At 40.5% G+C, this 16206-nt stretch overlaps 1 protein-coding gene across 1 annotated transcript; it reads left to right on the top strand.

Annotated features, from left to right (window-relative positions):
• The first annotated feature begins 10734 nt into the window (after positions 1-10734).
• tbr1b (T-box brain transcription factor 1b) lies at positions 10735-14381 on the top strand. Its single transcript, XM_028393945.1, has 6 exons — positions 10735-11426; positions 11691-11845; positions 12004-12125; positions 12389-12547; positions 12841-12902; positions 13535-14381. Exons 1-6 carry the CDS (start codon positions 10735-10737, stop codon positions 14379-14381), a joined length of 2037 nt encoding a protein of 678 aa, XP_028249746.1.
• Positions 14382-16206: the final 1825 nt, after the last annotated feature.

Below are 16206 nucleotides of genomic sequence, written 5' to 3'. Positions count from 1 at the left end.
CAATTACTCTTTCAAATATTTAAACAATGTTTATTAGATCGTGCCTTTGCCAAGAAGATATGATACATGTGGGGGAAAAAAGGAGAGATTGTTAAAGGGTTTAATCAAAATGAAACAAAACAGAGGGATAGCAAGTGGATGAAGGTCACATGGCTGGAATGGCCTCTTCACATCAATGTCATTTAGATAATTAACAACTTAGGAGAGAAGCATATTCAACTGTCTGTGCATTGGTCACCGATGGCATGAGAGACTGCCAACTCTCATGGCATTGCGAGCTGAGAGTATCACCTCACAGTTGTCTTGCCATGCGTTGGGCTCCTTGTCCTCTCTGTGCAGAAGTGGTGGAGCTGACTTTGTGTTCGATTAAATGTGTTGAAGCCATCGCTGCCTGTGCAAAGTCTCAGAACAGCCCCTCTCCATTGTGTTTGTTTCAGTGCTGGTCTGAGAGCCCTGATTTCTGGAGCAGAGATTTGGCAGTCACAGCAAGTGATGACAGAGGCAGTGGTGAGATCGCACCCGGAACCCCAGAGGAGGCTCACATTTCAGGCGGCTGAGAGGTCCGTTCAATACACACAACACAAAAGCACTGATCAGCAGAGTTTGATGATGCTTTTGTTCTACTTTTTTTTTCTTTGTCTTTTTTTTAGGGAGGGTTGGAGTGTTGGGTATTTGTAAACTTCTGAACTTTTTGAAGACATTTGGCTGCCAATTTGAAATAACTGTACAACTGAAAGTCTGGCTCTCAAGATGTCATCCTCCTGTTATTTTATTGTCTCTGTTAAATCAGTGTAGGTTGTTTTTTTCCCTCTTGACACATGGGGGTGGGATTGAGCATGGGGATGTTTGCGGAATGGCAACTTGCAATTCAAGGGTTAAGGCAGCATGAAAGAATCCATTCTCGGTTTAATGACCTAGCCTTGCTGGGCGAGGACGACAGGGAACATGCTCTTGACTTGTACTGAATTTGCCAATTAACACCTCCAATAACAGGCTGCCTCTGAACATCACCAGTGTAGAGAAAGGAGGAGCAACTCTCATGCTTTGTTTTTCAGCCTCTGATCTCGTAATGATAAGGTCCACGATTTCTTTATATACAGAATGTTATTTTGCCTTATACGCAGTTTGTAAAATTTTCTGTCATAGTAGAATTGAGCATAAATCAGCCTGGCAATTAAGTTACAAATACTGTATTTCTCCACATGCTGCTTGAATCCTTATGTAGTTATTGGGCATTCTATTTTTCACACACAGCCATATGGCCATGTGCAGCTTCAATTAGACACATGGCTGGTATCTAAGATACACCGTGCTTGATTAGCTTTGTCCCTTGTTATTGTTATACATGAAAATACAACAGCATTGTCCTGGATAGATATATTAGGGAAAGATCTCTCTCTCCAAATGAAGAAGGTCCCTGTTCTAGTCACCCCTCTGGTTTCACACATGCTTATCAGACTCCCAAACAACACCTAGTACAGGTGTGAATATCAAAATCCCCAGTGAAAATCACAGTGGGTACTCTCATGTTGTCTTCTGAGTCCTCTTACATGCAGCAGTGGCTTTGCATTGGGGCCGAGATGCTGCTGGCTAACAGCAACTGCAGAAACACCTTTGGCTAAGTGTAAGGTGGACCTCCTTACACCAAATTCGCTTAATGACTGGGAAAAAAACACCACTATGATCTAATTGAAAAAGGTGCCTAAGTGTACAGTAGCTGGTTATTGCCCACTACAATCACACCACAACACAGTGGTTTCACAATTCATTAGCAGGTACTTTCACAATATACAATAATTGAAAGATGGCTGCATAATTGATAGTAGTTCACACCAAAGTGAAAGTGCAGCGATCCATCTAATGATAGTAAGTGTAGAGGGTTGGAATGAGGAGGATACCACTTGAGGTGTGAGCTGTGTACATTTGTGATGAGAAAGGCCTTGTCCTAACACTTTGTCAACATAACAGATACAAACACTGCGCGGATGTTAGTCATGTCGGTGAGGAGACTCACAATGTACCTCGTCAAGGTTAGCAGATCACAGCTCTTATTCTCATGCTGACCACCCTTGTGTCATGTGTAGAAGACTATCATCCATGAATAAGATGCTATATACAAATCAATTCATTTATTCAGTGTTAAGAAACCATCTGGCTTGATTAGAGCTGAAAGTCATCCTGGCAGGCCAGTTTCCTGACTGACACCTCATAGAATTAGTGGGAGGACGGCTTAATTTACTGTCTCTGCTCGGCTCAGACTACGCGGCTTCTCATCTCGCTGTACTCTGTAAGCTCAGTTGTGAACTGAAGAGTCTCCGTTACCTTCAGTCTTTGTTACAGCATTCAGCATATCTGGTTGTTTATTAGTCTTAGATAGTGAGATATAACACTTTTTGTGTTCTCTTTGTGGAAGCTGTGAAAATGGCACGCCATATGTAATACACTTGCTTGCTGTTGGTCTTGCCAATTCCCCCGAGATTGGTAATTCCTGTGCCAATGCTCACACTCTCTCTTTGTCCTTGTGATTTGATTGAGCTTGCTTGCTTTAATGCTGCATCTAGTTGTTGATTTGATGTCACTCACAGTCCAGTTAAATTTTGAACCAGAACATACGTGCTCACTTGTACCTCTAGCTAAACTGAAATAATAATAGTAATAAAAAAAAAACAGTAAACAATCACCCAAAAAATGTGAAACAGATACGGACAAACCAGAGCATAATCCTGTCATGTTTTTTTCTCTCTTCTAATTCTGCACAAAACAAATTGGCTGCATATTTTGTTCACACCTTGTGTAACTTGGGGATAGTGAGCGCAATTCTCCCTCGTCCTACCTGTGACAACAACCTGCAAAGTGCTCCCAGTGCCCTAATCTGCAAGGTAGAGACCTGCTGCTGCTGCATGTAGATGTTTTCCTTTTCCGCAGACGCTTGTCCCTGTGGTTTTTTTTTTTTACATTTACACACCCACCAGAATCACACAAGGTAAAAGAAAAAATATGTGTGTGTCTCGCAAGCTCCCAATTTTTTTCCCTCCAAAACATGTCTGTGTCGAGTAGACAGCAATAAAGGCTTACTGATGGTGTTTGATTTAGAAATGGCAGTCAGTCCGTGAATTTAGCATCAACAGATGGCCAGTAGATTGGTTTAAATGAGTAACACCACTGCCTGCCTTAGAGTTGGCTCAAGTAGTAGAGTAGTGTACTACTGTCTTATCATATCTGCTTGTGTGAATGATGATGTCACTGTGATAGATGCTACTCAAGTGGGATCAGACCTACTCAGTGATGCCTGTGGAGACCAGCTCTGGGAGATCCCTGTCTGCCTGCATTATTCAACAATACTCCTTACCTCTCCCAGGGAAAAGGGACTGCTGAATATTTGAAAGATAGATTTGATTTTTTATTTAAGTGTATAGATGTAGATGGAAGAAAGGGGGGAAAAAAATAGAGATAGTGCCAGTCGGTGCAGCCTGGATGGCCACCAAGGCAACTTGCCGAGTTTTTCTAACCGATCTACGGGACTTCTTGGCTGTATCACTGGGGGATGATTTGGAAAAGTGTGCTACTTCGAGCGCCTTTTGACTGTGACTACGAGTTGTCAGATCATTGATCATTTCAGTTTCACAATTATGTGTACCAGTTAGTTTAGTCTCTGTACTCATCACACCTTGCAGACAGTGTTGGACGTAAATAAATGGCAGAATAAAGTATATACAATATAAATATGAGTAATTCTTTATACTTCCAGTTACACAATGAATAGGTAATAATCAAATAGAATCCAATTAAAAGCTACATATGTGAAGGTATTGTTGCATCATTCACTCTAAACGGTAAAGGCAATGTAGTGGAACACTTTCTGATCAAACTGCTACCTGGTAAGCTTCCTACTTAGCTGGATTGCTAACAGACTTCAGATCAGCCAGATCATCAGTAAGCATTGTTGTTAGTTAGTCATTGCTTTCAGTTTAGCAACAGTGGCTTGGTAAGCATTTTCAGAGCTCAAACTACTTTTCACATTTTGCTACTACACATAATACATGTATAATAAGTAAAAGGTTTTGGGTCTCCTCTGGAATCCTGGGCTGTTTGGTTAAATTGAATGAATCAATATTTCAGTTGCAACATAAGAAAGGAAATCTGCTCATTGATAACATACCAGACATTGTGCCAGACAGTGATAGCCTATTTTCAAAAACGGTGGCGTTTAAAAAAAAAAAAAAAAAAAAAAAAAAAGACATGGCTGCAGAACCACTGCTCAGATCCTGACGAGCCAAGCTGAGTATTGATCCATCTGGCTCTGAAGACACTGTCATGTCACCTTTGCATTTAAGTGTTATCTTGTCAGCTTCAAATGATCTAGCTGTCAGATCTGGAAAAAGCTGGCCTGGGTGATGCTGCTTTGTCTCTAACACCCAGTTGTTGCTACAACACAAAGATATTTGAATCCAGTGTTTACAGAGCTTTCTCTGGTTTTGCACGTTCTGCTAACGTGTGTCAATCATGTTATAGTTTTACATGTGGCATGTCGGCACACCTGTGTAATAGCAGAATATTTCCACATTAAGTCCAGTCAGTTTTCATCTCAGTCTTTCCTTGATGTCACCCATTCCTGCAGATAATTAAACAGACAACTTACAGTGAATGTTATTAGAAGCGCAGCAGCAGCACAAACCAAGTGCAAATTGCTTCAAAATTGCTTCCTTTTTTTGCAGCAGATATAACTGATAGTTAAAGGGTGGGAATCTAGTCTTATGGTGAAAGGGCACAAACTCTTTCAACCAAGGTGTGGTAACAGGGTGAAAATTTGAAAGCAAATTCCCCTCCCTGCTAATGTAGCCTCCAGTGCCCCTAATGATAACACTCCCACTGTATTGTACTCACAGCGTTAATTTTCATGTTTTCACTCAAACGTTTGCTGCAAATGTTTTCTATGATTTTTTTCTTCTTCTCTGATACACAAAACAGTTTCCATGTCTGGTTTTGTCTCAGTGTATCAGTTTACGTCTGTGGTCATTTAAAGAGTGGATCAGTTCCTAAAGGCTCTTGGAGATGCTGCAGGCCAGCGAGCATGTTGGGCTACTATAAAGGCAACAGTAGGACATCGGCCAGTGGTTCACACTTGTTGGAGCACAGTGGTGAGGCTGTGAAGATGGATTCTTTCTTGATTCTACGGTACTGTCTGTATTTCTCATCTTTCTAATCAGTGTGAAATAATAATGGGACTGGATTCTGCTCTCTGTTCTGCAGCATGCATCACAGCTCATTCATATTGCAGAGGCACAAATGGATCACTATATTTATTTTTATTCCATGAGAGAAAGTTTGTCAAGAAAATAAACTGGTGTGTTTGTTTGTGACAGCTATAGATGTAAGTAGTGGAGACATAAATCATGTCCGATTTATTTTTCCTCTCAACTTGGAACAGAGTTCTCTTCCCTGTAGAATTCAGAACTGATCATTAACCTTTCCTTTAGTTCCTTCCCTTGCCTGGTCACATTTCCTCTCTATTTGGTTCCTGGCCCCATATGCCACTTTCCTATTTCCTGCCTGCAGACAGCAGGGAGTAGCTCTATTATCACCTTCCTAGAGCTGTCTTTGAATGTGAGAGGCAATTCCATTTCACTCAGCCATGGGGAGGAGGAAGAGAAGGAGGAGGAGGGGGGAAAAAGCACACCATAGAGCACACAGAAATTGGTTTATAGGTTTAGTTCTTATCGTCGAATGTAAGACTATTTTGCTTTTCTTGCTTGTATTGCCGAGATTTAAGGACTAAACATCGCAGAGTCTGCTGCAGGTTTTTTGTAGTTTCAAATCAGAGCAAAGGTTAAGTGTATCATGCCTGGCTGTTGTGTGAACACTTTATCGTAAAACTACATTTAGAAGTGATCTTTTTAAATATTTACAACCCTAAAGCAGTTATATTACACTACTGTGAAGCTGTGCTAAACACATCGGAAGATGCCTCTAATGCTTTCACTCTCATGTGTGCTCACAGTACATTTTGCGACATTTTACTCGAAGCATGGTGTTATTTTTGGGCTTCCCTGAGCCTTATATTCTAGCTTTTATCAGCATCTAGTTCTTTTGGAATGGTGGGGCTCTTGACAATATTGCTCCTAGATAAATTAAACATGAGTTACGTAGAGTGATAATCTGTGGGCCTCTCTTTTCACACTGCATTCCCAATGAGCTGCGTGTTGGCCTGGTGTTGTTGCCTGTGATTTTAATGAAGATTATTCTTGTAACACGACAGTCGCCTGTTTGCTCCTTATTCTCCCCCAAATATTTTCTCTTCAAACTGAGAATTTTGATTTTTTCTTTCAAGCGGCCTGTGCAGCATTTGTGTGTTTTATTTTTCTAAGTATTTCTATCACAGGTCAATCACCAGTTTGTCGTGGACATAATTAAAATATAAATCTGGATTCTGAGCTGTTGTTTTTGGATCATCATCATCAACCTAGTTATCGATTAAACAATAGACTGGCAGACACAGCTGTGACTAGGTAATTAGTAGGGTGATTTTCTTCCTGTCTAAGCAATGCACTGCAGGCTCGCGTCAATAAAAAAAAACAGACAAAGATTAAGTTAGTGGATTAGATGCTCTGTTTCCTATTGTTCAGATTTAGACTGATAGTGCTCAAGAAACCTCAGAGGATCCTCACAGGAGTGAGTGCACACTTCATGGCATGGCTACTCTTAAAATGGAACTGATGTTTTATAAATAATTCCAAAGTTACAAACATCAGCCTCACAATCACAGCGATTCAATGATATTCATTTGGCATAAGTCAGTTTCATTTCTGTGTGCTTTTCATCAGAAATGGCTTAAAAAGTAGAGTTAGCCTGAATTTTTCATGCCATGGGCTTACTGGGGACAGTGGCCATGTTCTTCACTTGCAGACGTCTGACAGTGCATGGCAGCAGAAATAACAAAATGGTCACAAACCCCAACTGCACTCCCAGGGTCACACAGGCTCTTTAAAATTTAAAAGGACTAGCAACGAACCAAACAGTTGATAACGGGTCAGAAGCAGGTGATAAAAGAAGTTTTGGTAGGGACATTAGCCCTTCCACTAACTTCCTGACATTAAATCCTCACAATTTGTTAAAGCAAATAATACACATCAGAGGGCGTGAAGCAGTAGCAGGCAGTACTCTCAGGGACTGCACCCAGAGGAGTACAATATTTCACAAGTGTTACTTTGCTGCAGGAATGGTATTAGGTTAAAATTCACACTTCTATAATTATGCATAAATTTTACATACCACCACCACTATTCACATTATTCAAGGTTTTGTTAAAGGGGAAGCTCAGCTGAGCAGTGTGCATAGCTTAGATTTCGTAGGTGTGTGTTAAAAGTGCTGCTGTGATGTAGAGATGCAATGCAAATGCTCAAGTGAAAAATGACTAATAACAAGGTGTGTTTTATTTCAAGATATGTATGGCTGCCTCGAATGAACTGCAAAACAAACAGTAAAATAACAAGGGTGTGTAACAAAGTGGAACAAATTAATTTAAAGGCTAGAAATGTAATGATACTAATAATAAAAGCTAAAATGTAACTATTTAACATTGTTCACCTATTTAAAAAAAAAGTCATACAGAATGAATTTAACTCAATTACTAGAAGCACAGCAATAAAATCCCAAAACCTACATTCGGAGTTTTTCTTTGTTGTGCACATATTGTTTTGGAGTGAAATCCCTATAGTGCAGTTCTGGTATGGTTTTAACACTGGGGCCATGTTTCACTAATATTTCCACTGAACACCATGATCACCTGTCCTGGGGTTAATTTGCTGTAAGCTTTTGTGGTAAAGAATCACGTTTTGAGTCTGGTCTGACTGGGCGACCCTTAAAGGACATCAATAATGAGCAGGTGTAGGAGTGCACTTCTGCGTAGACGCATGTCTCTGTGTGTCCAGGGAGGACGGCTAATAAGGGTTTAAAAGCCACAACTGTCCACTCCGCCCCTTAGCAGGCTTCCAGCTGTCTTTTCTGTCAGAAAGCACCCTGATTCCCTCTGACAGAGCAGATCACTGTTGGCAGAAAACCACAGGGGGCAATAGTTATATTAGCATATAAGGCACCACCAACACTAGGTTGGATTGCTAGTTAATTAAAGACTTAAGGTAAATACAGGTTTTGTTGTTTAAAAAAAAATCAAAGAGCAAAGAGAAAAGAATGAAATCCTTCACTTTGATTTATTGATGGAAATTGCAATGTGACATCCAGCAAACAACATATAAATAACTTAAAGGCCATCTTAAATGCATTCCCATGAAATTTTTAGAACTGCTGTAATATAAGCCACTACCTGTCATGAATCTCAAATAACCTTGGCTCTATCCTCTTAGTTCAGCCCAGTGTGCCTCATTCCTTATTACTGGCCTGACAAGGAAATGTTTACCCATCCGACAAGAGACAAGCCACTTCATAGTCAGAAAAAGCAATTTCACCTGACTGGAGTAGCACACTATGTCCCCATATCCTTGCTGGCTATAATTTTGTTGTCATTTTGTGTGCTGTGATCATATCATTGAAGTGACAGTACTGGGCATTAGGTAAAGTCCCAAAGCTGGTGCTCACTTTCAGGCTTTTTCTCTCCTTGTCATTCACATTGATTGGATTAGACCCAGGTGGCGAGCAGATTTCTTTGGCACAACAATATAAAAATGGCGATAGTGTGCTTGAAAAAAAATGCATTGTGTTATTCTCAAATAAACATAGAAAGCATGCATATTCTTATTTTTCCACATTAGACAGGATTCTAAAGCTCTTTTGTTTGGAAAATGTAAATGTATACATCCACATATTTGCTTTTGAATACTATGTGTGTGTCACTGCATTATGCTCAGCTGGTCAGTGGAGGGTTTGTAAAAGGCGGGAGGCAGAAATCCTAACCTGCACTACACTACATCGTCCCGTGGGACAACGCTGGCCACGGGCATAACAAATCAGCTCCCCCTTCCCTCCCCCCCTTTTTTTCTTGGTTGTGTCCACTACAGCTAGCTGTGCCAATAAAGACAGGGCTTAATCTGATAAACAGGCACCTGGGGAGGGAGACACACAGGTGATTCAACAATTGGTTTGTTCAGGAGAAAAAAACAAGCCCACTTTGCTTATTAAAGATCAGTGATGGAAGTGAACCATAATCCTGTAATGAGTAGAGCAGAGAGTGGCCTCTTTTCCTCGGGCACAGACAAGCCTGTGCTTGCATGTTTCACAGGAATAGATTGCTGGACCCAGTAGCCTTTCTGTAATGACCCCACTTGTTAGCTTCAGAGATTCATGGCTGTTCATTAGAGATACAAACTGGTGGTTGTACCCATCAAATGCAACAGGCCATGAATTGGTGTTCTCTTAACCTTTGCTTCAGATTGTGCAGTGCACGCTCAATGGTTAATCACACAACTAAACCAAAAGTAAGTCAGTGAAGAAGACATAATCACACAAAAGCAACATTTAACTGTATCCAGCCCTATCTGCACACATAATTTAATCATACGTGTTATAATTTACTTTTTGACAGTGCTGCATAATTATTGCATATTGTTCCTGAAAGTTGGAAATCTAGTGTAATTTGCAAAAGACTCAAAATCAATGTGAGAGGAAAAAAAAGTGAAAAAGTGTATCAAACTGCTCCCCTCAAACAGCAGTATGTGTTAACTTGGAAATAACCTTGTTAGTAAGTTAAGTCGGAAGGCATTCATACTGGCTGCAGCTGCTCTCTCTGCTCCTGGGACTGAGTCACTTCAAGTTCTACCCACTTTATTTTATCTTTTAAAATCAGCACTAATTTATTAAACTAAAGTATTTATATTCCCAATCTTATTTATTTACATCTATAGATGACAATAATCTCATTATCGCTGTTGTCTGAGATTTGGCTTCGATCTGGCTTCTTTATTTAAAAAACTGGATTTTATGGAAATTGTAAATAATGGCTACTCTTACAACTACCTCTTCAAAATTATCAAATTAAACCCACTAAATTTGAACAATTTCAAATCAACAGCCCCGGATTATATTTCGTGTTTTAAGATCTTCTAGTGAGCTGCGTTTATGCCTCAGCATCCCCTGTTATCAGTGCACTGCTTCATAACTTTACTGCATAAAATATTTACCAGCACTGGGACTCATAAACACATCTTCAGTGGGACGCCATGATTTCACGCTATATCACAAACATTTTAAGGCATCAGATGCACTGCCTGTCATGGTCTGTCATTTTCGGGGTGTTAATAATATATCTTGGCTTCTCCGGGCAGACATACTTTGGCACTCATGGCGCATAAATAGGTAAATAACGCGTATTAAAGGTAAATAAAGCGTCTGACAGGAGAAAACAATCTTTATAAATATTCTGATTTTTTTTATTGTTTTTTTGTTTATATATCAAGAAAAACAGTCGGAGTCCATATGTTTTAATCAAATATAGGCCCGTGTCACACTACAAACAAATCGCAGTGCTCTTCAGATTGTCCTAATTGAGAGCTGTCTAATTAAATTACAGCGTTGAGTTAACCAATGGCAATACTTGTTTCATTAGCGAGGCAGGGAGAGTGATGGAGAGAAAATCCTTCCTGATTGCAGGATGGTGTCAATTGGCTAATTTGCTGCCTTTGGTACCTCAAGTCATCGCAAGGCGTTTTCATAGTGTTAGATTAGGAAAGGCGTGTGCAAAAGCTTGTGATATAGGTTCAGCTAATAGTAGCTTCCTATTGAGCTATGCAGGTCGAGAATTGCATCTCGCCGGCGAGTGATCTCTCCAAGAAATTTATGAATGTGGGCAGTGGCTTTTCGAGCTCCAATGGATCAGAGCTTTCGTTGCAGGACCATCCTATTATATCTGCAAGTGACAACCTGGAGAGAAGTTCACCTCTGAAAAAAAACTCTAGGGAGATGACGAATCAGTCAGAGGCAGACAATTTTCCCGACTCCAAGGACGCATCGGGGGACGTCCAGAGGGGCAAACTCTCTCCTGATCTTCACGGAGTCTCTGACATCCGTCATAATTTCGATGGATCTGCAGGAGAAAGGTGCATCTTTTCTCCATCCACCCAGCCGCAGTCAGTCTCAGCAGCTTCCAGTGCCATGTTTCCATACCCGAGTCAGCATGGACCCGCGCACCCGGCTTTTTCTATTGGAAGTCCCAGCCGCTACATGGCCCATCACCCGGTCATAACTAATGGAGCTTACAACAGCCTTCTAACCAACACTTCTCCGCAAGGCTACCCGACAGCGGGCTACCCTTACGCGCAACAGTATGGACACACATACCAAGGAGGGGCTTTTTACCAGTTCTCCTCGGCGCAAGCAGGACTGGTTCCGGGGAAAGCGCAGGTGTATCTGTGCAACAGGGCCCTGTGGCTGAAGTTTCACAGACACCAAACAGAGATGATCATCACAAAACAAGGACGGTAAGTACGCGCGCACATTTGTCTCCCAAACACCTGCAGAATGAGTCGATTTTTGGCTGCATTGAAGCTTTATTATTTAAAGCCTGAATTCAAATCTGATTTTAATTAATCAAATCAGCTTTTAAATCGACATAAACAGTAAAAAACGACAGAGTTTAGGTCACGAAAAAAATCCATAGAATTAAAACAAAAAAATGTATCTGCTTTTGTGGCTTTTTTGTGATGAGAGACGTTTTCTAATTCGTTGTTCATCTTTCTCCGCAGACGAATGTTCCCATTTTTAAGCTTCAACATTTCTGGCCTCGACCCAACTGCTCACTACAACATTTTTGTGGATGTAATACTCGCTGATCCAAATCACTGGCGATTTCAAGGAGGGAAGTGGGTGCCATGTGGAAAAGCAGACACAAATGTGATAGGTATATATTTTAAAAATTACTACTGCAAAGCTGAAATATCAAATGTGTTTTTTTGTTAGGATTGTTTTTGGGAATGTTTGTAGAAGTTTTTTTTTAATAAAAGAAAGTCATGTCATCATATTTAAGTTTCCTAATCTGATCTTTGCAATTTTTCATAGGCAACAGGGTTTACATGCACCCGGACTCGCCAAACACCGGCGCTCACTGGATGCGTCAAGAAATATCATTTGGAAAGCTGAAGCTTACAAACAACAAAGGTGCCAACAACAACACGGGGCAGGTAATGCAACAACAGATACAATACTAAATCATGTTTGTGTTCTGAATATTTATACAACACCAGATAGAAATTGTCCTCATTCTTCTTCGTTTTTTTAATTTTCCATCTGGATATGTTATTTTGTGCACGTGTCCTTTACGGCGCCTTTTACAGAGTGTTACGATATAAAAATAATAACGAGTTAAGTCAGTAAGATTTCTTGCTTAAATCTTTCCAAACTTCCAAAGTGACTTTCTGTCGTGCGTCTTTAATTGAATCTCCAGATGGTGGTTCTTCAGTCTCTTCACAAGTACCAGCCCAGGCTCCATGTGGTGGAAGTAAACGAGGATGGGACAGAGGACACCAGCCAACCAGGAAGAGTCCAGACTTTCACCTTCACAGAAACGCAATTCATCGCTGTCACAGCCTACCAGAATACAGATGTACGACCTCCTTTCATTTGATACAACACTGGACATGTCCATTCACAGAGCATTTCACCATTTAACACCACTCAAACTATTATAACTATTTTCCATTTAGGATATATTTGAAGGGAATTAAGAAAAATATTATAACTTACTGGGATTTATCCCTCCTCCTGTCACAGTGTTTGACTATAATATGAGTCCGTTTCAAATGAAACTAATTATTAGTATCCTTGATATTGACGCTGCTCAGTGCTGAATCCTATCACCCTATACGTCAGTGATAAATGTATTATTTTCCCCCACAGATTACACAACTGAAAATTGACCACAATCCATTTGCTAAAGGATTTCGGGACAACTATGACACGTAAGTTAATTGTTGCTGTTTTTCTGTTTACAGTATATTTCAGTACACACTGCTGTGGTTTTTAATCAATCAAAAAGTTATCACATTGCTTCCTATTAAAATATTGAATCTCTAAAATTGTGCGGAATGCTGACTAAAATCCTAAAATAAAGGGAGCGAATATTATTTAGAAATATGTTCGATAAATTTAAGCAAGTGGTCTAAATGACGAGAAATAATGTTTACAGTTTCATAAAAAAAATAGTCGCCATATTCTGTTGGTGATAGTGGTGCTTGTTCTTTTAAATGTGCTTTTCGCTATAAATGCGCTTGAGAAATGATTTTTTTAAACAACAGGACAACAACTTAGACCGACAACGAACTTTTTGGCATTTGATTATTTCTTTGAATAAAGTCGGAGGCCTCTTTCGAACGTAAAGTAAGGATTTCGTGCGCATTTTCAAAAAACCTTACAGTAATTCTCACCTCTACAAAGTGCGTTTGTTTCTAATTTATGAGATCTTAAGTTCCATATTTAACTGTTAAACAAACCCTCTCTTTTGACCTAATTTTCCTTTACTTTTTGGAGAGCAGACCGTGGCGCACAGTTCATTTTCTGAATTGTTTCTCTGTTTTTCTCTCCATCTTTTCAGTGTCTACACAGGCTGCGACATTGACCGCCTAACTCCATCACCGGGTGACTCTCCGCGTTCACAGATCGTGCCGGGTGCGAGATATGCCATGCCTAGCTCTTTCCTGCAGGACCAATTTGTCAGCACTTATGCCAAATCTCGCTTTCACCCTGGCGTGGGGACTGGTCCTGGCACGGAGCGCAGCGTCCCACTCGGCAACAGCTTGCTATCCCCGCAGCAAAGCGAGGAGCCCACTGTTGCCACCCCCCCGCAGCGATGGTTTGTCACCCCTGCCAACAACCGACTGGACTTTGCTGCCTCGGCATACGACGCCGCTGATTTTGCCGGTAACGCGGCCACCTTGCTGTCCTACGCAGCGGCCGGAGTGAAAGCTCTTCCCCTGCCGACTGCAGGCTGCTCCAACCGGCCCCTTGGCTATTACGCAGACCCGTCTGGCTGGGGAGGACGCACGCCGCCACAGTACTGTGGTGTAAATAGTAAATCCAGCTCGGTCTTTTCCTGTTGGCCCGCTAACTCCATCGGCGGCAGAGCAGGCACCAACTACCTGTCCGAAGAAGGAGACTCCATCACGACGGAGAGGTCACCGATCGGCGGTGGCACGGAGGAGACCAAACCAAAAGACATGACATCTGAGTCGAGCTGGATAGAGACGCCATCCTCCATTAAGTCAATCGATTCAAGCGACTCTGGTATCTTTGAACAGGCCAAACGGAGGAGAATCTCACCTTCTGCCACGCCGGTTTCAGAGACAGTGTCCCCGTTAAAATCTGAGCTCTTGGCACCGAGAGAGTGTGAGAAAAATTGCACAAAGGACATTGGTTATTACAGTTTTTATCCTCACAGTTAAAACAAATAATAATTCTATCTATCTATCTATCTATCTATCTATCTATCTATCTATCTATCTATCTATCTATCTATCTATCTATCTATCTATCTATCTCCAAATTAAAAACATGAAGGACTGTCCCATCATGGCCAAAGTGTAAAATTTCTTAGACTACTGACTTGTTTCCACGCTGTTCAGTATGAATCACTGTAATTATGAATATAATGTACATAAAGCTGGACATTTTGGTGATAGTGACTGGATGTACACAAAATAGCTTAAATCTGATCGATAAGTAGTGTTTAAAAAAAGCGAACCTTCTTCTGTTAAGTAGCCTAAATTGTTAGTAACAAAATGATATGGAGAATCCTGTACATGAAATGTTCTTGTGTAGCATATACTGGCATAATAACCCCTGTCAGTGGAAAGAAAATAAATATGTATTTTGTACTTTATAAAAAGCTGTAGGCTACCAAATGTTTAAATGATCACTGCTACATTCATGATACATGTGGTTAAAGACGTTATAAATGTTGTTATTTATGTAGATTTAGGGTCTTTTATTTTGTATTTATTCATTTGAGCCGTTTTTTCATTGCCTGTATGCTGTTGTGAAAATCTTTGTATCTGCTGTAACGTGATTGAAACATAATAAATGATCTTGTCATCAGGGCTTACATGTTTCATTACAATCCCACGGATATATATCAAGAAATAACTGAGGTTATAATTAGCTATTGTCCTATTTTAATTGGAAACTATGCTCTCTTCTGTGTCCACAGATTGGCCCGGAATATGAGAAAAAAATACAAATGAATTCAGTGAGACTTTTAGATGGCAAAAATTGAAAAGCGAGGAGGACGAGAGGGAGCAGGGGACAAAATGACTGATAATGGGAAACACTGTAAATGGTAGACTTTAAAATGCGGATGTGAACTTTTATACCCGTGATAACTTATGGATAATTGGCGGATCTACATTACATTATTTTTTCTGACTCAGTTACATGACATATGATTGGAATGACTTTGCCATTCAGTATATGCCAAGGACTGTAGAGTGAGATCTATTTTGTTTAGTTGTAGACTACATTACAGAAAACATTGTTTGGCAGCCAAACGAAATGACACAATAAATAGTCCCGACTATATAGGGATCATGGATAAATCTCCCAATACATATGATTTTACGCAGAACTATTGACGGCTTGTTTTGTTAATCAAACCTGTATTTATGCTCATTATTAATCGGGTTTTCATTGCTTCAGGTGAAAAATTAAATTATATCCTATATAATTAAAAAGGATGCATGGTAATGTCATTGCGCGCCTAATTGGGATTCAGCGTGAATGAGAGCGCACAGCTGTCAGCAAGAGGTGTGGCATTTAGCTTGTCATGATGCTCACTCTGTCAGGCCTTCCCGGGGATAAACAGCAGATGGCGATAACTGAATGCAGCTCCTGTATTCAAACAGCTCGTTCATTTAATGTCCGCGGAGCTTCGAGGAGGGAGGTCACTCAAAGGGATGCTGAACTTGTAAGAAAACTGAAGCGTGGCGTTATTTACTGATTTAGTCCATGCTTTAAAACAGATATTTATTCATAAAATTAAACTTTATTTATTTAACTGCAAGTCTGCCACTGACTCTCCTCTGGGTTCTGGTGATCTACACCAGATGGCGATACTTCACAATTTTTGTAGGAATGCAGCAACAGCAAACTGAAATCAAACCTGCAGATTCAATACATCCACAAATAGACTATTTTACACGTGTCACTGCAAATAACACAAGTAAACTGAACTGATTGGTACCAAAGTGTCCCCCCTGCAGCACCTATGCATCC

The sequence above is a fragment of the Parambassis ranga genome, chromosome 21 (assembly GCF_900634625.1).
Source record: "Parambassis ranga chromosome 21, fParRan2.1, whole genome shotgun sequence".
Taxonomy (NCBI): domain Eukaryota; kingdom Metazoa; phylum Chordata; class Actinopteri; family Ambassidae; genus Parambassis; species Parambassis ranga.
The sequence above is the reverse complement of the archived record's forward strand: the minus strand, read 5'-3'. Positions and strand labels throughout refer to the sequence as shown.

Excerpts from the sequence above, each read along its gene's own strand:
- tbr1b (XM_028393945.1), top strand. The coding sequence starts at position 10,735 with ATGCAGGTCGAGAATTGCATCTCGCCGGCGAGTGATCTCTCCAAGAAA. Across the intron at positions 11,427-11,690 it reads ATCATCACAAAACAAGGACG|ACGAATGTTCCCATTTTTAA; the intron begins GTAAGTACGCGC and ends CTTTCTCCGCAG. Across the intron at positions 12,903-13,534 it reads TTTCGGGACAACTATGACAC|TGTCTACACAGGCTGCGACA; the intron begins GTAAGTTAATTG and ends CCATCTTTTCAG.